Genomic DNA, 25,321 nt, shown 5'->3' with positions numbered 1-25,321 from the left:
CAAGCGTGTTTGTTGTACCCAGATGAGATGAAGTTGTCACAGCCTTGTTAGAAAAAAAGAAAAAAGGAAAAAAAAAATCTGTTGTATTTATAGGCAGAGCACTAGCATATCACACACTGGCAGAGTGAATGGGAACATGCCTCCTGTTATTGCCTGGCCCCTGGAGAGATAACAGTGTGCTGTTTACTTCCAGCAAAAGGAATTTTTGCTTTAGCTCAGCTGGTCCTATTACACCAGTTTGAGTGCGTGGGGTTCATTGACCTTTTTAATCATATATGTTGAGAAAGTCTTTGTTTTCCCCAGGAACAAGACAGCCTCGTAGGCTTGTCAAAGCACCTGACTTGTCACTCCAGAGAGGTTAGGTGGGGCAGCAGGTCATCAGTCTGTTAGCTAGCAGAGATGAAAATTAACCTGAGATCTCCTCTAATCACCGCATGTAATGATCGCTGGTGTGTAAACATGTTTGGCTTCATTATCTGCACAAGCATGGAGCCTTAGGGGTTTTTTTGTATTGATGAAAGGAGCACCTTTCCTCACCCAGATATCTTTCAGAGTAGGTTGTGTGCTTGTTGGTCTTGTGCAAACTTTTCGTGTTGTTGCTGGGTAGTTTCCTGATTAATCAGAGTGGCATTTGTGTTGGCTCCTCGTCAAGAATGCTATGAAAGATATGTTTGAGTGCAGTGTACAGCAATATACAGAATACATAAGCTGCCTGTTTGTTAGCCATCCCTGTTTCTCATAATTGCCCCAGTGCTCTCAAGGTGCTTTAAAACATTTTAAGCATGTCCTCCGTGATTTGAAACGTTTCTTATCCTTCGACATCTCAACACCCATTTCTCTGCATGACTGTCATAGTTTTACCTGGGCTGTTTCTGGTGAGTAGGCATCGCAGGCTGGCTTGTTGTTGTGGTATATCTCAGCAATATCTGCCTACGTGCACTTGTTTACAGTTGGAGGATTGTATATGAGCACTAGCCAGAGAACACTTCCTTATTATTGTAGGGTTGCTTCTGCAAACTGACCACCCCACACCTTTTTGCTCAGTTCACCTCAGACATCGCCCGTTTCTGCAGAGTTGGTTGTCCCTTAGAAGTAGGGTGCCCACACTTGCTTATTATTTTGAGATGGATCTCGTTACTTGTTAGTATGAGGCTGCTGAATGGCAACATACTAATGGAGGGAAAAAAAAAGTTCACAGTATAAGATTTGTTTTGAACAACAAAACGCTTACAAAGAATGACACAGTCTTGGCGAAGAGATACACATTTGAAAAAGGGAAAGGTCAAACAGCCCCCCTCTTTAAACAATCGCTCTTTCTGCAGAAGCAAGACTGATAGACAGCCACTTCTACTTTCCTGGCAGCCACTCTTCAGTGCTGATTAAGAAATATTCTCAGTACTGACAGCATCATATTTAAAGCCAAAGAGGACCAGTCAGCAACATTGCACCAGCACAGAAATGCGAGCACCGATGCAGGATATTTTTACAGTTTGATTTCTACTCTGGCGTCCTCCGCAGATCTTGAAGCAGATGCTGCTACCTGTTGTCGACTGCAGGAGGAATTCAGCAATAAGGGCTTTGCACACTCTTGAGCTGTTCTTTTCCCTACCACTCTTGCTGTGAGTTTGTAAACAGCCTCTCCTTGCAATCCACTGTGTCTGAAATATTATCAGTGTTGATGTACTGGTTGTGTGGGGTTTTCTACAGCACTGTTTATTTCTTGGGGCCTTTCTTTGCTAAAGATTATTGATGCTAGCATTAAGTCATCAGCTGGTGTATACTGGCAAAGACTACAAAAAGGCAGTAGCACTGGGCAGATTTATACTAGCTGAAGGATGGATCCAGTAGGCATAAACAGACAGACAAAGGGTGCTTCAGCTGATCTGTTTTTGTAAATAGCTGCAATTTTTTCTGTATTGGAAGTCCCCAGGGACTTATTTCCCCATCTGGTTTGTACCCAGCTAGGGTCAACCTCCTCCTTGTCAGCAGGAGGGGGTGGGACATGACCTCCTGACACCAAGTTAAGCACACCTGGGCTTGGCAAGACATGAATTTTAAAAGCCAACTCATGGCCTACCCAGACAATCCCTGTTGTATCGTCACTGGTGAAGCTGCATCAGTGAGGAGCGTTAAGCAGGAACATGCAGTGTGGATTAGGTCACTGTAAAAAGCTGGCTGTCCTGTAGGGTTCAAGAAACCAGGGTCTTACAATGGCCTTAGTCCACTCAGTCTCCATGCTCTCATTGCACACCAGTTTTGTTTTGCCACAGTTTACTCTGGGTGAGTGAATTAGCTTATATGTTAGTCTCTCTTTCTAGAGTAGGTTGCACTGAGCAGGAAGGATTTGCCTATTTTGCTGAAGTGTCTTTTCTATACAGACGTGCCTTTGGAGGAAGCCTGAGAGGCCTGTTTCAGGAGGGTCACTCCGTGGCTTGGGCAAGAGGAGCAGAGGCAGGCAGGTGCAGAGCAGACACAGGAGGATGGAGAGGCCATTTCTCCTGTCCTTTTGCTGGTGGCACTCCTGCTTTTGGAAAACTGATTTGTCTACAATTTCCCTCTGGTCCTTTATAATAGGGAACTATAAGAAGGGACTAATGGACCTTTAGGTGGCTTATTGCTGACCTCGTTACCCCTGTCACAGCAATGTGTGCTCAAGACTTGGAAGTTGGTGTGTGTATTGGTGATTTAGAGAGCCAGTCCCCCAGTAGCTACGTCTTTCATTACGTTTCCTCCCAGTTGTGCAGAAGTTGTTTAGACCAAGTAACCATATATATAGAATAATGTTTTTTTCTCCCTATGCCATTGTTTGAGCTTGGTTTCCCCCTGTATAGAAAAAGACACACAGCTCAGGCACAGTTAACCAAAAGGGGACTCTTTCCCGAGGCTGCTGGGCACAGGCAGATCCTGGGATTTGTTTTGGTTCCCGGACTGACAAACACACCCCGTCCTCCTCTGGGTACCCCACAGGGGCTGCTATGGAGTAAGAAGTTGTGGAAGAGGATTCTTATTACATCTTTCCCACAAACAGAGGCCCCCTCCTGCCCCTATTACAGTTCCCACAATTGCATTCATCCAGACTCACTGCAACAAACCTATTCTTCCACCAGCAGCAGAAAGATGTCTAGAATTGCAGTATGTCTGAAATTGCCCACAAAATGGGAAGACAGGAGCACAAAAATACTCTGATTACTAGAAGAAATAACATGGTAGAGCAAGGGTTCCAAGAGTGGTAAGAAAATGCCATAAGAAAATTGAAAAGAAAGATGATGAAGTTCTCTGCCATGCAGTTTTATTCTGCCTAATAAATATAATGCTGAAGATAATTCCCCAAAGATCCAGCGAAGCCAACAAATAGAGTAATCTTGAACAGGAGTGGGAAGAGAGGAAACCTGCAACTTTTAATGGAGAAGCCATTCCTTTCCTTTGGGGTGATCTTGCTGAGAAGAGGGAGGGTGTCTGTCTGTCGGCTCTGCAAGTGGCCCTTTTTGAACTTCCCAATTCACAGCCAAGTCCTGTTGCTCTTCAACGGTAAGAGTTTTGTTGTGGTTGGAGGGATTAAAAAAATCCCCATTTTTAATAAGATGATTTGCTTTGCAAATGTCTTTGTTATTTATAGTCGAGCCAGGCTTTGAACCACTAATCTCTGGAGGATGAGGGCAGAATCCCACTAAGAAAAAACATTAATGGAGGAACCATGAGCGATCAGAGACCAGTTCTGGAAAAAGTTGAACTGGACACTGTGCACAGACTGTCGCAAGAGGAATGTAGGTTTGCCGTACGCGTCTGAGCTCATTTCCAGTACTGGCTGATCCACCAAAATGCTTCATCTTAGGTTACAGAGTCTCCAAGTCTAAACTTAGTTAAAGGGGGTCCAAAACTCGTCTTTATTTCAGCCTTCCCCCGGATACTACAGACCAGCCAATTTGGTCTTTTGCCTGAAGGCTGGAGAGTTGCATCATAAGCCTGGCCCTGACCATCAGGCAAATTCAGGCTGGATTTTCTCCTTCCTTGGCTTAATGGATGATATTTTTCATATTTTTTCAATGCACAGGGATTAATTAAGCCTTATCACAGCCATGCTGCTTGGTTTTGGTTCCATTTAATAGAGGTGGAAACTAGAACACAGAAAGGTAAAGCTACTGTTTGAGGATTAAACCTCAGTATCCTTCAGAGATGTTGCAGGCACTGGACATTATTGAGCCTAGATGCTCCCAGGACTAGAAAGTTCAAGATGTCTTGAAAGGGAAATGTTATCTTGGATAAAAAGAAAATTGTTCAGGGCCTGCTGTGAGTTGCTTTCTGGGACCAGAGGCCTGGAAGGGGCTTGGGGTCATTAAATCTGCATTTTAGCTCTGTCAGCCACCTCACATCACCCTGTTTGTGAATTAGTCAGTCTTTATCCTAGCACAGTTTGGCAGTTCATTACCAGTACAAAACGACTGTCCCACCAATGGGGGGGACTCTAATGGCTAGAAACCTTGTTTCCCACCTGTATTGCTGTGAAAGCTGGATTTTGTAACTTTTCTGTCAAAGGAACTCCACTGGTCCTTACTCACACATTTGCAGTGCTGCTTTCCCTCCTTGGAGGAGATGGTCCATGAGAAGAGCGGATGCTACAAAGATACATGCTAACTTCAGTGCCATGGCTCCTGTTCAGGGGTGAGCTCAGTCTCTGAAGCAAAATGAAATGAGAAATTGGATTTCTAGGCAGGCTGGCTTGAAAAAGACCGAGTGGCAGAAAGATGGCTGAGAAAGAGTGTTACCCTTAAAGTTAATCCAGAGGTGGCTGGAGAAAAGGGAATGCTGCCCATCACCTGGCTGCCTGCTGCTCCCTGCTAGGACAGGCAGTGATTCCCTCGCTCTCACCACTCCATCCCCACGTCTTCCAGTGTTCCTCTGCTCCTGGCAGTAGTAAACCAGCAGACCCCATGGCTGGTGTTGTAGCCTCTGGCTGATTTGTGTAAGGGGAGGACAGAGAGAACACAATGAGATGTCAGAGGAGATTCCAAGCAATTTTGCCAAACACTCAAGGGATATTTTCTTCTTTCCACTCCCCTCCCCCCTTAGTTTTTAGAATAATTTTTCAAGAACACATATGCAAGTCATCTAAGGGAAACAGAACAGTGAGTACCAGGGGCTGGTACACTGTGTTCCCTTTGTGTACTGTAGAGAAAATAGATAAAAGAAACAAAGGATGATGCAGAGAGCAAAGCAGCCATCAGTGCTCTAAGAGAGGTTCAGTCTGACCTTTTCAGAGATGAAGGTCAAACCAAAAATCCTCAGGTGCCGGAAATTGGTCCCATCTTCCTAGGACCAGGAGATATTTACCACTAAGGAAATGAGAGCAGAATTCCATGTCATTTGTTGTTGCTAGAGGCAAGAAGAAAGGCAAGAAAGGAATAGTCTTGGATAATAATAAGGATTATGTGCTTCTTTAGGAAGTAACACCATTCTATGATCATATATGCTGTACACCCAGCCACCCACCCAGATTACATGCGGTAATAGAAAACAGCTTGGACTGCCCCGGCATCAGTGAGCTGGAAAGCCAGACCCCATGACAGCAGCGATGCTCGTTAGCATGCACTCTTCTGAAAGGAGACCCCCCTCCTCGGCCCTTGCCCCTCAACCTGCCAGTCTCTCCGTCTGCCGTTGCTGCTCACAAGCCTTTAGATGCAGAGCATGTCCAGCCGTAAGCGTGGGATAGCTCTCCCGCATCCCATCCGGGTTGTTTGTCTTGGGTCCCTCTCCATTCAGAGCAGAACAATTTTGCATAAATGCATCGCCACGTCTGCTTTGTTCATGCATGAAGGGTTCTCGGCATTTCTCATCCCACCCCCGCCCCGGCCGTCTTCTCCCTACCCCCCTGGCATGTAGCTTCACCAGCTTTTGCGTGATTTCCCTGTGCAACAGCAAATAAACCTGCCTGAAGCATTGCCAGTCAATCAAGGGCAGATAAAAATACTGAGTTGATTATTTTGGATAGAATTAAAACAAGTGATCGGAAGGAGGGGATGGAAAAGGGTGCAAGAGTGAAGCCATAATGGCCTTTACTATGTAATTTGGTTTCATGTTCTGCACAAGAAAACATGTAAAATATGTAAACAGAGCTCTCCAGGATTGTAATGTAGCTACAAAGCCACAGATATACAGGCAGGCAGGGTGCTATTCTTCAGCAGAACGGAATGCCATCCCCAAAACCACACGATCATTTCTTTAAGCTGAAAGTAAACTTTCTCATGCCAGGAGCGGAGAATTTGTTTTTTCTTTTAAATGAAGGATTGTCTGCACTACTTGTTCGGAGTACTGTAGACATTTTAGCCCGCATTGTCATAAGAGACCTCGTATTTAGAATGCAAATGAATTTTAGGGTGTTCATCTTGAGATGTCTCTAAAAGGCATGGTTTTTAGAGGATGGTGCTTAACCAGAACTGTCCTGAAGGTCTCTTGAGTCAAACCCTCTGTCCCCACCTTCAAATAAGTATCTGCTTTAAAAAGAAGAAAAAAACCCTTGCAGACCATTTGGATAAACTCTTGACCTGCTCTAAATCTTTCCTGAATCATACTGCCTTAGCTGGAGCCGTAACTGTTGAGGAACCCCAAATCATTGCTCGTTCTTGGAAACACTGCCTGTAAAGTTGGAGGATCACAGTTTTCTCTGAGGTCATTTCGGTGGTGAATCTGATAAGAGAACATCATTCACTGTCTGGCAAGTGGGCCCAGCTGCCCCTGCTATCAGCTGGAGCCTCCCCCCGGCCCTGGGTTTCCACCGTAGCCTCAGGGTCCAGCTGCAAACTGTAAGGCAGAGCAGGAAATGGTTATTTCCATCATCAGTGCCCTTATCTGTCTGTGCATGTACCTCCTCACTGGGAGAAGACCTTATTTCAGGAGAACATCAAGTTCTGCTTAGCTCCTTTGATCATTGGACCAAAATCCTTACGCTTAGCACTTTGGGCAGTGGATATTATTTTCCCATTTTCTGGCAATTTACCCTTGCATCATCACTCTTGGCAGAGAGAAGCTGAAGCATAGGGTTGAGATGATCTTCTTTCCACCTTTCTCCGTCCAGATGTCTTTGAAAAATCTGCCCTTCTAGCAGAGCAGATCCATTGTAGTTGTTTCTGGTGGGAAAGGCCAAGCCTTGGCAGCTCTGAGTTCCTCATCCCCTGTGCTCCCAGTCTGTCCTCCCATAGACTGCTTCTGGGAGGCAGTGAGCCTGAAGGAGCCATGAGCTTCCTTTCACAGACAATGCTTGTACTTTAATCCCCACAGTAACTTCTTTTGGGAGCAGCTGGGAGTTTCTGTGAGGTCCCCTATTAGTCTGGGACATCAAGGATGAAATGCTCCAAGTGGTCTTCTGGATTAATTTGTTGGAGTTTGAGGTTTATCAGAGCAACCAGGGCTGTTGTGAGGTTAGAGGGAAGCAGCAGGCTTCCCCAGACAACTGCAGCCAAACCTTTGCTTGGGTGGAGATGTGCACGGGCTGGAGGAAGCAACTGGCTGCTGCTCTACAGACTCTGCCTGGATGGTCCACCTCAGTCAGAGGAATTTGTCTGCGTGGCAGTAGTTTTGTTATTCTGCAGTTTCAGTGGGAAAATCCTGATGAAGCAAGGGGGAACCTTCTGATTTGCATACCACAAGCTGTGCCTTCAGGTATTAAGAAAAACAAGCCACAGGATTTAATCTTAATGTATGCTGATGTAGAGCTGACTAGTTGGATGGGAAACCGCAAGGCTTTGCCTGCTGAGGTGTAACTGTGCTCAGCTCCCCAGGACAGCACATGGTAGCTCTCCTCCGTCCCCCCCCACACTCCCTGGGAGCCCCACCGCAGCCTTCCCTCTCACTATTAAATTCAGGGCCTCTTCCCAATGTATCATCTCCCTGGATGTATCCAATTAAGGCCTGATGACAGCCCAGAGCAGGCTTATACCCTTAGGATTAGAGGCATGAGTACGTCTTCATATAGGGAAGGACAACAACTGGGTGTCTGGCTGGCTGGCTGGGAGTGCAGTGTGGGAAGCTTTGCTGCTTGAAGAGGGAGAAGGAGCCAGGGAGAGAGAGATTTGCACCCCCAGTTATCCTTGCATGTGGAAACGCTGTGTGATGAGGGTTGCATGTGGTTTACACAGCATGTTTACATGGGCCATAACCCTAAACAAAGCTGAAAAGCATGACTTTAACTCTGAAAATAAAAGCGCTGGAAACCCCTGGTTTTCTACACATGAGAAAGTTTTGTTCTTTAAACACACAGATGTTTTTAAATGAAAAATCCCTCTTTTGACCTTTCCTGAATGTGATCATGTGGTCCGAGCTGACATTAACCACTGCACGGCTGTTTGCTTCGGCCGCAGGCGAAGCTTAGCAAGCAATCTTCAGAGCTCGTGGTAGCACCTGCGTTGCCTCGCATCTCTTGGAAGCTGCTCCCATGCCCTGTGTGCACTTGGGGTGGTTCGGGGGTGGTGGGTCATGTACAGGGATATTTAGGGTCTACTCCTACTGTGCTGGAAACAAAAGCATTGTTGTTTCTTTTTCCTTGATAGCTGAAAAAGATGTGGCTTATTTTTTTTATTTGTCTCTCTATCAGAAATGTGGCTCAAGTGCTTCTAAGCATCTCTGTCTGCCTCAGACAGTGTGTTTTTGTGATGGAGAACTCCTCATCGAGCTGAAGTTCTTTAGAGATTTGTTGTTGTTGCTTTTGGGCTTTCTCTAACTAGCTGTGTGCTTTCTTCATCCAAGCAAATTTATAGGACCAGCTTTGGGAAGGAAGGAGGGGATATTACCAAGTGAGTTGTAGCAAACCCAATCCTGCTTTGCCTTGCAGGAGTGCCAAACCAGCAAAACTACAATGAATTGAGTGAGTCGAATCCACTAATACAATAATAAAAATATGTTTAAGATCCTCCTAAAGTGTGGTGCACATCCTGCCTTTGACAATTTGATTTTCTGATGTCAGCTGCTCCAAAATGAAGCCACTTCAGTCAAAGGAAGAAGAAGAAAAAAAAAAACCAACAAACAAACAAAAACGCAAACAAAAAGCTTTTGCTGTACTTGTCAGTGGTAAAAGCTTATGGGATGGGATTGTTTTCCTTTGCCGCAGCACCCCCACAGCCAGCCTTGGCCCGCAGTTATATGCAGGCTTTGCTCTAGTGGACCTAGCTGGTTCAAGTTAGAGACAGGCAGTTTGGGAACCCGAGTGTGCAGCCAACAATAATGTTCTGGCTACTGTATTTGTTTAACCTCGCTCTCCAGTGGATGGATATACAGTCTGTTAAAGCACTTATCAGTCTATAATGCCTTTACACTTTTGTGAGCAGCAGCGTGGAAGTTGTAGACAGGAGCTTTTGCTGTGGATTGAAAATGTCTTTTAGCTTTAATGAGGCTGGTGTTTGCAAAACTGAAGGTACAAGGTCTTGTTTGGGCGCTGTTTCTTTATGCTGTCTGTCTGCATTTGGCTGCTGTTTCTATTGAACATAATAGCAGAACTCAATTTGGGCTAATTCTAAGAACTATGCCTCCTAGGTGAGGTCCTGACTGTGCCAGGGTGGAAGATACTGTTGTTTGAGAGCAGCATCTTTATGTCCTACTGCTGTGTTGAAGAAATAGCAAAGGTCTGATGTGAATAAACAGGAGCACATGTGCTGCATGAGACAGTGTTCTATGTTGCTGGGCACTTGAAGCTGTAACTTGCTTCTGCATCCTTTCACTGTGCATCACTGAATTGCAGAAGAAACAGGAGCAAGTACAAGTTGCATTCGTAAGCTCCAAATGCTGGTGTTTACTTGTGGGCTTGTGTAAAAGTTGAGATGATTATTAAACCCCATTAGCACAATTATTTCTTCTTTTTCTCACTCTTTCTGGAGTTTCTTGCTCTGACTCAACTGATGTCTTTGGGATGATCCTTTGAACGATGCAAAATCATCTGGTTAGGGTTTTGTTTTAAAATCAAAACTCAGTATTGTTTTTTCCACAGGTCCAGCTAGAATCCTAGATATTTTGATTACACCTGGCTGGATGTCAAAACCAGTGTGGGTTTGGGATAGGGCCAGTCAGAACTGCTTTACAGTTTTTTCAGGTATACCATGTGAAGTTTATGGTTTTATGTGATTTTGATTTGAACTCACCGGTTTTAAATGAAGTTTGCTTTGAATCTGGAGATAACAGAAATTCAAAGGAAAGCTCAAAGAATGCAGGTCTGTGTGATTTAAAAATTGAAATATATTGTTCATGCAGACTCTTTGGAAGTGGAATAACTGCATTTTTTGAGAAAGCTAAAGTTTATAACACACATTGAATACACATGCAATCTGGGCCATCATTTAATGGAAATCCCTGTAGCTCCTATCCACTTTCCCGAAACTAAACCCACTTATGTGACAAAACAAAATAGCCCTTGCATCTCCCACTCATTTCTGAATCACAGCCCTGTTTTACATCCAAAACTTTACCCAAGGAAATTTCCATTTGGAAATGAAAACTATCATTTTTATTGTAAAATAAGGAATTTATCATCATGTCACGTTGCAAATGAACTATTGCTGCCATGTCATATCAGCTGTAGTGGTTTTGTGCATGTATAGGTCACTTTCCAATTACTAAAAAATCCAGCCAAACCTCCAGCTGAAAACTGGGGCTCTGTGCTACGAAATCTGTAGTAACATGCTAACTGAATACTAAGTCTGCAAGGTCCAGACACCATCGACTGCTCCAGATTCAAAGGGGAAGTGGCTGTGCGGAGACTGGACATAGCAACTGGCAATGGGGATTTATTTTGTCCTGCAGGAGAAATAATCTGCTTCCCAGTCCCACAGCCAAATCCTGTTCTTCATTACACGGGTAAAATTGACAGATGAGATTTCCTCTTACTTCTGAGCCAACTGAATCTGGGAGTAATATAGCATCAGTGTGTTACCCCAGGAGTTTTATCAGCTTCCAATTGATAAAGGTTTTCTGTTGATCACCTGCCTGCATGCTTTTGTCCTGGAGCAGGACATGCTGCAGTTTTTCATCTTTTGCCATCAGACCTTTAAGTACCCCAGTGAAAACAGGCAAAAGCAAACAAAGAGCACGGAACTTAGTAAAACTGTGTTATCAGACACAGAGGACAAGGAGAGGTTTGGAGTAGAAGCTGCAGTTCATGAGCATCAGAGGTAAAGGAAAATTGCTGCTGAGACAGAAGTAGCAGACTAGAAGGTAAGAGGGCTATTGAAAGAGGGAGGACACAGCTTTCTCTCATCATTTTAGGCTTATAACTCATGCTGCCGAGTCTCTGATTTAGTTTTGTTTTTTTATTTTATTTTTTACAACAACAGAGTATTTTAAACTCATTGTTAGTGTGCATAAAAATTTAATATATGTACCAGCTTGGAAAAAGTAACTTTGAATGCTTTCCTTAAGTCTTAGAGGCCAACCTGAAATGACGCAATGCTGACTTCCGTAGCTGGGCAGACAACTGTTGACTCAAATCTTCTGACAGGACAAATCCAGAACACTAATAAAGACTAGACCTAAAGCATTTCTGACCAGAACCTAGAATAAAACCTGGAGCAAAATTTGTGATGTCCCTTGAGTAAGCCTGTGTGTACAGTTTCTATCTGAGCTCTCTGGGTTCCTGAGGTTCATAGAAATTGGCTGGTTTTAGAGGTGTTTGTTGGACCCAAATGGTGGCCTTTTTAACGGTTCAGTGCTCACTAATGTGGGCAATTTCATTTTCCTGTAACTCCAACTCAATTCCCAGCCTAAATGAGAACAGTGCAACAGCTTTCAGAACAGATTGGAGGTCTGTGCTGCAGTCGGCAAACTGGGTGGTGTCCATGTGGCAGTCAAGCTGCCTTATAATATTGGGCAATAAACAAGCAGGAACCTTTCTGATACTTAGCAACTGCACCATAGTTGCTTATCCTTGGATAAGATTAACCTTAGGTCGCAAGAACAATAACATATTTAAGAATAAAAAGTTTGGGTGACTGCTCGCCCCCATGTCTGGCAATGGAGAGAGAAAGTTTTCATCTGTAAGGGATCTGTTAAAATGCTGCTTATGTCATGGTTGGGATTCTCTGGCATGTGTCGAGTTAAATATAAATAGCATTTTGAAGAGCAGTCAGCTAAAAATTGTTGATTAATTAAGTTTCAGTATTATGGTTGAAATCTGGTCTTTAGCTGGATCTTCAAACAACAGAATATGTCCTGTTTGTGCCTCCACGGGTTTCATATCAGTCTGTGAGTTTTTCTGTGCACTTGTACAGCCTCACTCAGGATGTTGTGTACTCCACAAATAGATGGTACTGTGGGTTTTACCAATAGATCCTGTTCCTGCTTGCTCTGTGGTTGCTGCTTTGCGAATGGGACAGGGTATAGCCTGTTTCATCCCAGAAACCCACAGCATTGTCTGTCTCAGTGCAGAAGTGGCAGCAGCACAGTCCTGAGCAGAAAGGAGGGCAGGAGAGGCAGCAGCCTCACATTCGGGGCATGATAACCACTTCCACTCTCCTCCAGAAGGAGGTTGCTCCCTACTGCCTGATGGCCAAGTGCCCACTATGGCCCTTCACGGCCATACTTAGCTTGAAGACATGGTCTGGAGGAAGCCCCACCATGGGACAACAGATGGGGTTTGGGGAGCAGACAGGTCTGTGCACTGGAGATCTGCTCTGTTTACAGTCGCCCGTGGGCATGCAGACAGGCACGTCCACTCCAACCGTGGCATCAGCTGTATGCCAGAGCTGAGCAGGGCAGCGTTCTAGTTTAAATAGCAGCTTTGCCTGTCTGCATTTAGAATTATTTTGATGTTACAATGTGAGAGACGAGAACCACCAGTGTATGCAAAGCCTGTGGTGTCTGGCTGTGCTTGCTCGATGGGAAGGACAGAGTGGGATGGCAACTGTTTGTATTTAACCCGCTCCTGTGAGGCGGTATGTCCTTCACACATTATGTGAGTGTTTGTCCCTTCTCTTTGTAATATCTGAGCACCTTTTGTGGCTAATGGCTTTTATTCCTCGATACCTGTGTGATGTGGGGTAATATCCCTCTTGTCTTACAGACGGGGGCCTCAGGCCGGGAGAAGCCAAGTGCTGCCCAGAAGGTCGTAATGGGGCCATGCACTGGGCGCAGTCAGGCTGAGACCCAGCCCAGCGCCCAGTCCACAGGCTCAATGATCCTTAACCTGTAGTTCCATCTACAGCAGGAGCCCATCAGCCCAACTGAACGTTGCCTGAAGTCATGGGATGGCTGGGAATCATTCACAAGGGTGCCTTCCAAATTCTGCTCTTCAGCAAATTTTCCCATATTACTTTGAAGGAAAATGCTATGAGGAAATGGAGTTGATTGCAATAGTAAATGCATTTTAGATGTGGCAATGAACCAAGCACTCCCAATATATCACTTTTCCCTTTCTGCTGACACATTCCTCAGTCCCCTTGAGTAAAAGAAGGAAAACAGGAGAGGCGGTTTGAAGAACATGTTGTCCCTGTGATTGACAAGAGCTTGTATAAATCAGTCAAAGGGAATCCTCCAGGCATTCCCTCTTGTGGGAAGATCCCACAGTGCTCTCTGGCCTTGTTCATTCGGTCTCTCGATGTTTGTGTACAAAATGTGTGGGTGGGAGACGAGCTGGATTAGAACCTCCAGGAGGAACAGACATCAGTTCTTTTAATTGAAAGCAGCTTCCTAGGGAGGGGTATGACATGGGCTTCCAGTAAGCAGACACAAATAGTCCCCAAATACTTTGGAGCAGATACTAAGCTGCTGTGGATCCCAGTTGCCGTGTGGGTCTGAGAACCTGGATAAGCCCCAACGAGCGAAGTTTTGAGTCCTGCATGATGCTGTCATTCTTCAAAGCAAATACTTTAGTGTTTGGTAACACCCTGAAATGAAAAGTACATCTATCCCTTCTTCCCTCCACAGCTGTCAGGTGCTTTAGCTGCTGTTTTGCATCACTGTAGCAAAACGGAAGATGTTAGCAAATAATTTATTTCTCGTAAGCATAAATTCCTATGAATTTGTAGCCATGAGGAGAGATGATGTTCTGTCTTCCAGGCCATTAGAACTTGTAACTTAACAGTGGTGGTACTGCAGTAGTAAGTGTCTTCACGCTGTTGCCATCTTCTAGGGATGCCTTAAAAGCAGAGGTGTGAAAGACTCTTCCAGTAAGTGGTTCTCAGACTTCGCAGTTGTGATGTGACACTCAAGAACTGGGTAGAATTGAAAAGGGGACGTATTTACCATGTGCATTAGAGCCTATTGAGATGATAATCTGTAAGTGATAGGGACTGTTTATCCAATCAGATTGTTATTATAAAACCTTAAACTTTTTTGCCATTAGCCAAGTTTACTAGATAGCAGCTAGTGTAGAAGAGGCTCTTGTAGCCACTCCTAATGTCATCTCTGTTAGACTTTTCCCACACTTCTCAATTATACATTTCTGCTAAAAGAACTTTTTACCTCAGTACCACTTTGAAACACTTATCTGAGTAGCAATGGATCAGCCTCAGCAGGAGGAAGCTTATCTAACCTGTTCAAACCCAACCAGTCTACCGAGTCTGCACACCTCAGTTGCACGTGTCTCAAACACAGGCTCTTTATGCAATGTTAAGATTTTTGCTAATATTCTCAGGCAGAAGCAGAAAGTGCTAGAGTTCACACACACACACAAATCAAACAAGGCATTTAAAAGCTATCAGAGATTTCCAACCCACCTCAGCAGGGGTTTATTTTGGGTTTGATTCAAACTTTTGGTGAAGGTCTGGGTGATTTCTTAATACAGGTTTTCACTCATCCATTAAGTGGCACTTAAAATGCACCAAACGTCAGTACTTTTGTTTCTTTTAACCACCTTTTTGGACCAATAGAGCAGGAGACATAAGAATAAGAACAAAATCATATAAAAGTAATGAGACTTTTGTTCATGTCAAAGAGCTCTCTGACCATATAAATTGCAGATGTGGGTAAGATAAATTCCCTAGCTGGAGAGGTATTAAAATAAAAACCATGCTCCCAACAAGAGTCAGGCTGCTGAAAATGCAAGAAGGGAGAATTGCGAAATGGTACATGTCGAATTGCTGGCCTGGATTTCAAATGCCAAAGATAGTTTATGTAAAGCCTTGCTCTGCTGTAAAATGTAACACTATCCACTGGCTAGCCTCAATGAAGCTTGGTCCCAGTTGTTTTAAAAAATAAATAAACTAAAAATCTTCTTCCAGCCCATTAAAGCTGATTTATGTTTTGCCCATAGATTCCTCTGTGCTGGATCTTGAGAGACTCAGATTATAGAGGTGATTACCTCACTTTTAGCCAATCTGGTTTCTTATTCCCAGGCATCCCAGGCTCTCTTTGCATTGCCCAGGCTTTGCCGGCCGAGACCAAGAGGGCAGCTCCATGCAGACTTACTGATTGGGCACAGGATTTTGAATGGTTAAAACCATCTCTGTTAATTCTCTTGTTTCACTTCAGGGTTTTCTTTTTGTTTCAATAATCAGGAAAATTGCTTATGGGAACAGCTTTAATGACAGCACATCACCACCTGATTGCTCAGTTCAGGCTCTGGTCTTGGAAAGAAATCTAATACTGTCCCCAGGAGTACATAGCTCCAGTTAGCACCTAGCGCAGGTGGTCTGCGTGGTCAGTCCTAGGCTCTCCCGTGGCTAGCACAACTGCTGGACATGGTTTGGCCTCTTGGGTTATTGGGTTATTAATAGCTCTGTTGCCACTATACTGTGGGACCACAAGGAATTCTCTCTATCCCCATGTCTCTGGTAGTGACAGTCAGTGAGTTCACCAAAGTGTTGTGAATCTTGGCAGGCACCCTTCAAATGCTCCAAGAGCTTTGGCTGGAGGCATCCTTCTAATGCAGTTGTAGCCTTTTGTATGGTGGGCATTTTCCCTTCTCCTGTTTGTTGGGGGAATGAAGGCTATGGACATGCATGTTTCTTTTTTGAAGCAGCTTCACTGAGCAGTGTGGTTTTGGGGTTAATACCACCATTTCTTGCAGCTTCATTTTCACATCTTACATACTGATGGCACTGCAAGGCTCTCTCGTACTTGGATTCTGGCATTTTATTCTTTGAGCTGTTCATCCATGCCAACCCTTGGGATTCATCTACTTGTTCTTTACTGAAAAGAGCTGTTTGCTTATAATCTCACTGCTGACTGCTGTGGAAAGTGCTGTAGATGTAGGAAGAAAAGGTGATTCCACTTACAGAAACTAGTTAACAAAGCAAGAAACTAGTTTGCTTAAGTTGGCTTGTAGAGACAGGACTTTCCTGGCTACACTTGCTTCCAAGTTTGCGTGGCCATCTGTGGCTTCCCTGAGGTTACAGTAAGATGCAGGTTTAAATAGAGCTTTGCTTGAGTACTGTGGAGAGCATCAGCAGACTGTCAGTGCTGTGAGTTGGTACGTTCAGAAGTGATCATCACTTTGACTCCAGTGGGAAGAGTGACAGTCCATTTGGGTGGCAGCAAAGTTGTTCTGAATGCTGTCAAAGACCTCATATCAAACGAAGAGGAAACGTTGGCTGCTATCCAGCTGCTGTGAGTCTTTAACTCCTTTACATGTTTCAATTTTTCTTATTGAGATGAAAGACCAGGAAACTTAACTTTGGGATAATCTCATCGTATTTAGAAATGTTATTATTGTGTGTTATTTTATTCTAGCAGCTCACCTGGCCTTTTTTTGCCCACTTTAAACAGTCATAATACTTCCTTACTGTCATTTGCGTTTTGGTGTTTCTTTTTTCTCCCACAGATGTGTCGAACTAAGGTGATTGACTTGAACGATGGTGTCTCTCAGTATGCCTGGTATCCCTGCACAGCCAACTTCCAGTACTCACACATGACACAGACTATTTTCTGGCTGAAGGTAGGAAGCACATGTATCATTCAGACACATCCTCTTTGCCTGCTTGTACAACGTTTCTCCAACGGGCAAAATATCATGGGACAGCCTGCCCAGGGCTAAACTGCTCCTTTCTTTGAAGTATGTTTAGTGCAAAATAGCAAAACAAAGCCTCTGAGCACTGTCTAGAGAGTCAGTAGTGAAGTCCCCTCCCGTGACAAGGCTATTGAATTTCTGAGAGGTTACAGCCTCCAGCTGCAGGGCTGTTTGACTCAAGTTTATCTAGTTTGTGTGGAGAGATTGCAAGAGAAGACTTCTGTGTGACCTGGGATGGGAATTGTTATTTTTAAAGTCCTGGACTGACCCTTGAGTTTTTTTAAAGCCTATCATAGTTCTCCACCTCAGCCTTTATGGGGCTTTTGTTTTCCCAGGCTTATTTTTCCCAGCCTATGGTAGCTGCAGCGGTCCTAGTTCACTTGGTCACTGATGGGACCTACTATCTGGATCAGAAGCAGGAGACCATCGGTGTGCAGCTGTTCGACACCAAAGAGCAAAGCCATGATCTTGGTAAGACTGTATTTTATTAAACTCACTTGCTTGATCTGTTGGTACCCCCATACATAAACTGACCAATACTCTTGCTCAGTTTTTCCAGGATCAGACAAAAAAAAAAAAAGTATTTACTTAATGCTCAAAGACCTGTGTTTTTCCTAGAGTTTGTTGAAAATGTGCAACATTTTATACAGACATTTCTCCATACCTGTTCACTATGTGTTCAGAAGTGACTAGTTCCTCTTTAGTCATGAAAATAAGCACTATTTGAATGCTCCATGCACAGCACCTCCCTGGAGAGACACTGACAGTGATACAGGTGAACTGCTGTCAGCTGGGAGTGAGGGACCTGCACCAGCTGGTGCAGCAAACGCTTCTGCTTTGCAAGGTGTAGTTGGTGGGTTCTCTAGTTCTGCTTGCCGGGAGGTTTCTGCACCCGTTTAATGACCAAAATCTTTCATGCAAAGTATTTCAGGTTTGATGCAGGTCTAGCACCATGGCCCTTGCGGGGCTGCTTGCATGGCCTCAAGCAGATATTCCCGACAGAGGCTGTGGACCTGTTAGCTGTGTTGAAGTGCCAGGATAGACCATTTTTATCTCTACCTTGGGCACAGGTCCCTGAACAACCTGGGAAAGTTGTGTCTGGTGAATTGATTCTGGCTGCATTTAAGCTCCAGGACCAAGGAGCTCACCCAAGCTCCCAATTCTGTGTCGAGATAGGACTTGCATAATCCCTTTTCAATTCTCCCTTTTTTCCCATGGGAAGACGCTGACCATCTAGTCCCAGGAGCAGTTTTTAAGGAAATGTAACCCACTCACCCAACTTTCTGTTTTACCATAACTGCAATTTTGACAAGCTGAAACTCAAATGAATGTCCTACTAGTGACGAGGAGAATGGACACACACAAGTGACAGAAGTTGGATGACTGTCCAGGGTAATATATTATTTCGTAGGGTGTGGAGGAAAAGAAAGAATGTATGTGTGGTGTTTGTTGTCCAAGAACAAACCAGAATTCGTAGCATGTTGTGTAGGTTGAGTCAGGATAGCTCCCAGTTGCCAGAGCCCCTGGAGTAGTCTTATCCTCCTCCTTTTGCAAAACAGTGGCTCATAGCTCTTTCCCTCTGAGACATCAATGATGGAGACAAAAGCATGCCAACAGATACTTAATGCGACATTTTATAGAGACAGACAGACAGATTGTGAGAGAAACAGAACAAGAAAGAGGAGCAAAGAGGAAACTGAGGGTTGAGTTTTGAAATCCTCGATGAAGTTGCAACATGAGTTTGGCATGGCTCAGAATGATGCCTGGAGATCTTCACAGTTGAAATGCTGCCTTCATCATGGAAAAGCCCCTCTGACCTTTTCAGAAGAGGCTGGCCTGGAGCAAAGGAGAGGTGTAGATAGGTTACCCAGAACTTCTTGCTCAGGCAGAGCTCCTGATCCCTGTTTTGAGTTCTGGGTGTGGCATTAAATCCTCTTCCTAGATATTGTATTTGGTGTGTTTGAATTATCACCATGGCAAGCTAGAAACTGCAGCTGAAATGCAAACCGGCATGCACTGGGTGCAGGATTGACTGTAGCTGGTCAGCCAGCCTTAAGCAGAACTTAGTGGCAAATTAAAAGTATGCCCAAAAGGAAGTAGCAATTATTTAAAGCTTGATCAGTCTTCAATGTGCTAAAGACTCCCATGAGCAAAATGCAGTCTATCCAGAAGTGCAGTTTCCCACCTTGGTCAGAGCAAGTTTTTACCGTGTGAACTCCCAGAAAATAATGAGAAGCCTCCGAGTCTCGGTAGGAGATGGTGAGGTTGGGCTGCCAAATACCTCAGCACCATTAGTTCAGAGCCATTGTAGACAGTGGGGTCAGCTGCTGGGTACTCTGCAAGAGCTGTTGAGCATTGAATAGGTGGATACAGAGCTCCAGAAACAGAGCCAAGAATGGAGACAGCTCTAACTCCCCTGCCATGGGCACTTGCAGTATCTTGAGTGCTTTTTGCTAATGAGGGCAGGTTAGTTACAGGAACCTGACCTGTTCAGCCCCCGTTCACCTTGTCGGGGTCAGAAAGCACCAGCAACTGCAGCGCAGCTCTGAGGATCTGTTTTGTTGTGGACACCACCTGAGTGCAAGGAATGAAATTGAAGTGAATAAACAGCCTCATACCATAAGGTCTTTCTTGGCGTTCCATCAGAGAAGGCAGAAACTTCCAAGGAATTTGGGAACCCGGGATTTCGAGTATTAACTGCACCTGTTTGTAAGTGAGAAACGTGCACCGTTCCACAAGGAGCTGATATCAAAAGACCTGTGGGAGGCAAGTAGACAAGGGAGGTTATTTCAGGGTCAGGTAAAGACCAAAACAAAAAGAGGTTTGGTTTTTATTTTATTTTTTTTTATTACAGGAAGATTTTTTTTAAGTAGAGGGTGGGAGGTAGATGTTTAAAGAGAGTGGTCAGAAGTCTGTCTTAATTCACAGGAAATCACTTTCTAAGGAGAAAAATGAAAACTTTTTTATTTCTTCCCTTTTGAGTCAAGAAACCTGAACTGGAAAAAAAAAAAAAAATAGAAATCCCTGAGCCAGTTAAACATGCAAATAGAATTTATTTTATTTTCAGATTCGTAAGTGTATCAGGGTAGCCAAAGGGCCTGGGCCAAAGCTGTTGCTGGGGGAGCTCCAGTGAAGTGAATGGAGCTGGAGCCAAGCTGATCCTCGGAGCGATGCCATGGAGCTGCAGAGGCAGGGCTTTGCAGGCAGCCGTCAGGCCGTGAATCTCAATTAATGAATTTTGAGGCCAGCCGACAGCTGTCTGTCCTTTGAGTTACCCCTGAGATGGATTTGGCCCATTTGAATTCAGATTGCCTCTACTTGAGGATGGGAATTTCTTCCCAAGTATCACTGAGTGCCTTCTCTGATGAAGGAAAGGGATTAAGAATTCTCCTTGTCACCTCTCTGGTGCTTCTGTGCACCTCGACCTCTTGAGACACTCTTATTTTCCTGAGACACAATTTTTTTTTTCTTCTCAAATGCGATCACCTCTAAAATCTTTAGTGGGCACATCACCCTCGTTTCTCTCTTCAGAACCATCTTTGCCTTTTTTAACACAGCAAGATACCCTGAGGCTGAAAACTATCAAAAAAATCAAAACTGGGCACATTTGGCGTAGAGCTCATGCAAAAGTTTTACACTGAGTGCTAATGACATGCACAGCTACAAACAAGTCAGTGGTGTACTGCCCACGGTGCACAAAGCCACCCAGCCTGACAGCACCATTTGATGCCCGATATAAAGGCTCCAACTGTCCTCTCAGACCAGTTTTACAATAGTGTGACTCCGCTTCCTCCGTGATGGTTGCTCCTGATTTAACAGAGCACAATAGGAACGTAGCTGTGGTCTAAAGAAACTGCTCTGAGAGCCTGCCGTGCTCGCGGAGAGAATGGCAGCCTTTCTTCAGCTGTCTGGAGGGATATACTTCTCGGCTAAGCTCTCCAGAGCGATTTGGGAAGCCCCTCCAGGCAGCTTACCGTAACTTTTCAGCTCTATAGGTCTGTTCCTATGGGTGAAATGCCTCTGAAGTGCCCACGGCTTTGGGAAGTGATTGTGTTAAGTCTGACCCTTCCTCTGATCTTGTCTCTCCTCTGGCAGGTGTCCACGTCCTGAGCTGCAGGAACAATCCCCTGATTATCCCCGTCATCCATGACCTCAGTCACCCTTTTTATCACACCCAGGCTGTCCTCATTAGCTTCAGCTCCCAGTTTGTGGCCATCTCTGGGGTGGCCCTGCGTTCCTTCCACAACTTCGACCCCATCACCATCAGCAGCTGCCAGCGAGGACAGACCTACAGCCCGGCGGAGCAGAGGTGAGCCTGTCAGCTTGCTTCCTTCTGCCTCGCCACCCACCGTCCCCCGCGCCGCCCGCCTGCGCCGGGGGTTAAGAGGAGGCAGGAGGGGCACAGCAGCTGAACCCTGCTGACCCTTTTGTGTCGCTGGTAAAAAACCGGCAGTGTTCTCATTGATCAGGATGGATGGGACATTTAACCCGCATGGGATACTGTTAGTGAATTATTTCCTCTTCCTTTCTCCTCCCTCCTTTATCCCAAGCTTGGAATTGGGGCCAGTTAACTCTCCATGCATTCCCCAGTATGGCATCTATCTCGCTACTCACACACCGGCTTCACTCTATACTGCTTTGTGCTGCTAAAGTGCTACAGGGACCTCCCACGGAAGCGGTAGCACGGAGACAAAGTGATGCTTGTGCCCTGGTGGGGCCGGATCCTGCAAGGTGCTCGGCCCCGGGCAGAGGGTCCTTGGCCACCAGCATTTGTGGTGTTTTTATGGCTGGGTAAGAGCCCTCAGTACCTCTCTGGATCAGGCCCACGTTCTGAAAAGCTCTGTGGGACCCCCCAGGATGAAAGGTTTATGGCTACCGTTTTATTCTTGTTGTTATTACAGACACATCAATAGATCACCACCAACCCCTCTCAGTCTCTGCTTTACAGCATCCCACAGAGATTGTGACCTTTCGTGGCCTCTGGTGCAGCAGCTTCATGGATCCTTTCAGCGAGGCAATGAAAAGAAGAGGGGAGAATTTAGCAAAACCCCTGAAAGAATAATTTTTTTTTTTTCCTTTGTGAATTCAAAGTTGTGAGCAGTCATACCATAGCGGCAGCAATAGTAAAACAAGTTGCATATCCCAGCAAACCTCTGCTCAGCCTCCTAAGCAAGCTGTCAGGTTTTTTGATAATGTTCTGGCTTGGTTTTAGGACCTGCTTTTATTCCAGGAAAGGCGGGGGGGTGAGAAGGGGGAGAGGGAAGAGAAATTTTTTTTTTAAAAAAAATGAGTATATCTATAGCTAAATCACTCCAGTCAGTGTGTTCTGACCTAGATTCAGGGAGTCTGATCATTCTGTGCAATAGGTTGTATAAATTCAGAGGCCCGAAGAGAGCAGGATCAAGTTTCAGATGGGAAGTCTAGTTCTGGAAGTTTGGCCAAATCCCAGTGCAGGAGCGGGAACAGAAAAAGAGTGAGTGAGACCCACTGGAAGGAGATGGTGAGAAGCAACAGGGAGCTCGAGAGGGCTGAGACGCAGGACCACATTCCTCCCTCTCAAGTTTTCAGTAGGAATTGAACCATTTGTTCACTTATGAAATTAGAAGTGCTCTGTGTTTAGAAAGTTATTTCCTTAATAAAAAATGCATTCCCCTTAGGCAAAGCTTCAGTGAGCCTCTGCAGCCCAGCAAACTAACCTTTAGAAATCTCTTGAAGAAGAATCACCCGCCGTTTGCCTCTTCTTTTTCTTCTTGGGTTTGGGGTTTTTTTTGGCATTGTTTTGTTTTTGTGATGCACTGAACCATCTCACCCTCTTGTTCTCAAAATCTTCCATCAGAGTCTCACTCGTTCAAAGTAACATTTTAGGTCTTGCAGGTTATGATGCTGGATTGATCATAAAGTTTCCCATGTTAGTCAAGTAACTAGAAATTCTCTGAAATAAAGCCTTTATCCAAAGGCAATTGATGACAGTGCTACAGTGGAACATCTCCAGTTTGCCTCATAATGGGAACCTTTTGGGTGACCACATATATTTTCTTGCTTACAATAAATTCTTAAGCAGTTCAGGTATCCAAGATGTAGAGAAAGTTGAGCATTAAGTTGTGCAGCCAGGAAATAGGTGACACTTTTGCTGTCACCTGCCATCTTTTTTCTTTGTTATATTACCCAATCCGGGAAGAACAAATATGGATTTTTAACATTTATTCTTAACCAGTTCAGAAGCTGGATGCAGGTATTCGGCCTCCCATGCTCACAGTCTCCCCATCAGACTTTGAGTATCAGTCCCACTCTGCTCATCCTTCCCTTCTCCTCTTTCCCCACTGGTTGCATTTGTCTAATATGATTTTTGTAAATATTTATTTAATTTTAAAGGAGCTTTCCTTCCTATGTATAAGCATCAATTTTACCACTTTCATTTTCCTTAGGTCGACATGGATATTTTTGACTGCTTTTTGGCTTCTCTCTACAAGAGATATTGTTTCTCTCTCTTCAAGGAGAATTATTTTGGTTGGAGAGGATTTATAGGCAGATATAGACACTTCTAGGCAAGGGTGCAGATTTTAAATATGTGAAGGAAAAGAAATATATCAGCCCTTAAAAGTTAACACAGCTTTTATTTTGAGGGTGAATGGATCACTCCCATGGGTTAGTGACAACTTAATAACTGAAAATAAAACATATGCTCACTCTTCTTTCTTAAAACATGAATTACAGTTAATATTTTAGAAGAGAAAAAGGAGCTTAAATGCAAAAGTCTCATTGAACTTTATAGGCAGTTGTTCTCAGTCATCGTTAGCTCTTTTGAAAATCCATTCCATCTTTCTGAAGACATTTATAGAGGGTTTGAAAACAAAAAAACCCTCCGTACTTTCCAGTTGTATTTTTCCAGTTGTTGGTTTTTCTGCTGCAGCTGACCACAGGCTGTTTTTGTTTTCAGCAAAAGTTTACCTCACTGCTGGAGATGTGCTGTAAAACGACACACTTTATTTTCACACTGCATCCTTAACTAGATATGATGGCCCAGTTAGTTCTTCTCTTGCGCTTTATAGCTCAAATTATTACACTTTTATTATTTCCTATTTAGCGTCGTGGACGGTGCAATTGGGTATGCAGAAGCAGAAGTATAATTTCCCACCCTGCAGTCACTCGAGCAGCAAAAATACCTGGTGCACTAGGGCTGCCTTTGACAGCAGAAATCAGGTTTTTGTCCTTTTCACCATGTAGAAAACATCAACTGGGGATCTCCCACCCCTGGCAAGGCAGTTCTTGTGCAGTGCTGCTTTCCCTCGGTGGCATTTCCCTGCTGTGTTCACAAGAACTGTCCCCTCCTTATCCCTCCTGGTGCCATTTGGTCCTCTCCTGAAAACTGCAGGTGGGAGGCGTGAAAACCAAGGTAGACACCCCAATTCAGATGTCAGAATTGTGGATTTTGAGACTTTCCAGCTTTCTGATTCTCCATGAACTCCATGTCCTTAATGAAGACAAGCCTCCCTGCCCCTGGAGTGGGCTCTGGTTGCCCGTGGCTCTCCACCGTCCATGCCCCACATTGTGCAGCTCCTTGTGCTTTCTAGTTGGTGTAGCAGAAATATTTTCCTTTCCTTTGTTTGGTTAACTCTTGGCACGAGCTCACTGTTATGGCTGCAAACCTGCTTCTGCAGGGGAGATTTGGGGTTTACCTTCCTCTGTAAGTGCGTACATCTGGGCCTTTGACAGATGGCAGGGACCAGCCCTGTAGAGCAAGACCCACCCTTGGCCAACATGCCATCACCTGCCCTTGGCATGGCCTCTGTGGAGGGCTGTCCTCTGAGCTTCACCCTCTGCTGCCCCAAACACAAACCCCAAGGAACATAGCCCACTCCAGCTCTTCTCTTTGTCTCGTTCTCTCCTGCTGTCAGCTTCCCCAATAAGAAATGATGAAGATAAATTTTCAACAGTGGAACAAATGCAACCACCCTTTATAACTCTGGTTATTTTTTTCCTTTTTTTATAAGAGGGAAATAAAAGGATTTCCTCGTCTCTTTTTTTTTTTTTTTTGTGATTTAATGCAGCTTTCTTTTTCCCAATTCGGCTGCCTTTCCCCTGCCCTGCGTTCTGTCATTAAGCGCAATCTCTGTCAGCTTGCTTCTGGTGAAATTAATGAATTTCTCACAGAACTGTTAATCATAGAAGCTTTGGTCCGTGACATGTGTTATAATTCAATGGGTTTTTAACCTTCGCCCCATTTTGGTAATTGGCAAACGGCATCATTTGGCTTTTATTAAAGTGGAAGGCGATGCGTTTTCTTTGTTTGCCTGGACAGACTCTGGCAGGGAGACCTGCAGGGCTGCTAACGCCCAGGCATACAGTCCCCCTTCCAGGCTGCCAGGGCAAAGGGGCTTTGAGAGCTTTATCTGTTCAATATGC

At 44.6% G+C, this 25,321-nt stretch overlaps 1 protein-coding gene across 1 annotated transcript in view; it reads left to right on the top strand.

Annotated features, from left to right (window-relative positions):
* Window positions 1–25,321, top strand: part of PAPPA (pappalysin 1) — a 181,902-nt gene that overhangs the window by 106,389 nt on the left and 50,192 nt on the right. Inside the window, exons 11-13 of the mRNA XM_026860379.1 lie at window positions 16,733–16,846; window positions 17,254–17,389; window positions 21,014–21,227. Coding sequence (XP_026716180.1) covers window positions 16,733–16,846; window positions 17,254–17,389; window positions 21,014–21,227 — 464 coding nt within the window. The remainder of the gene's footprint in view (window positions 1–16,732; window positions 16,847–17,253; window positions 17,390–21,013; window positions 21,228–25,321) is intronic.

This window comes from Athene cunicularia (assembly GCF_003259725.1).
Source record: "Athene cunicularia isolate RWA chromosome 17 unlocalized genomic scaffold, athCun1 chr17_part1, whole genome shotgun sequence".
In the NCBI taxonomy this organism is placed as follows: domain Eukaryota; kingdom Metazoa; phylum Chordata; class Aves; order Strigiformes; family Strigidae; genus Athene; species Athene cunicularia.
Note: the sequence above shows the minus strand (reverse complement) of the source record. Positions and strands in the feature narration are given on the sequence as shown.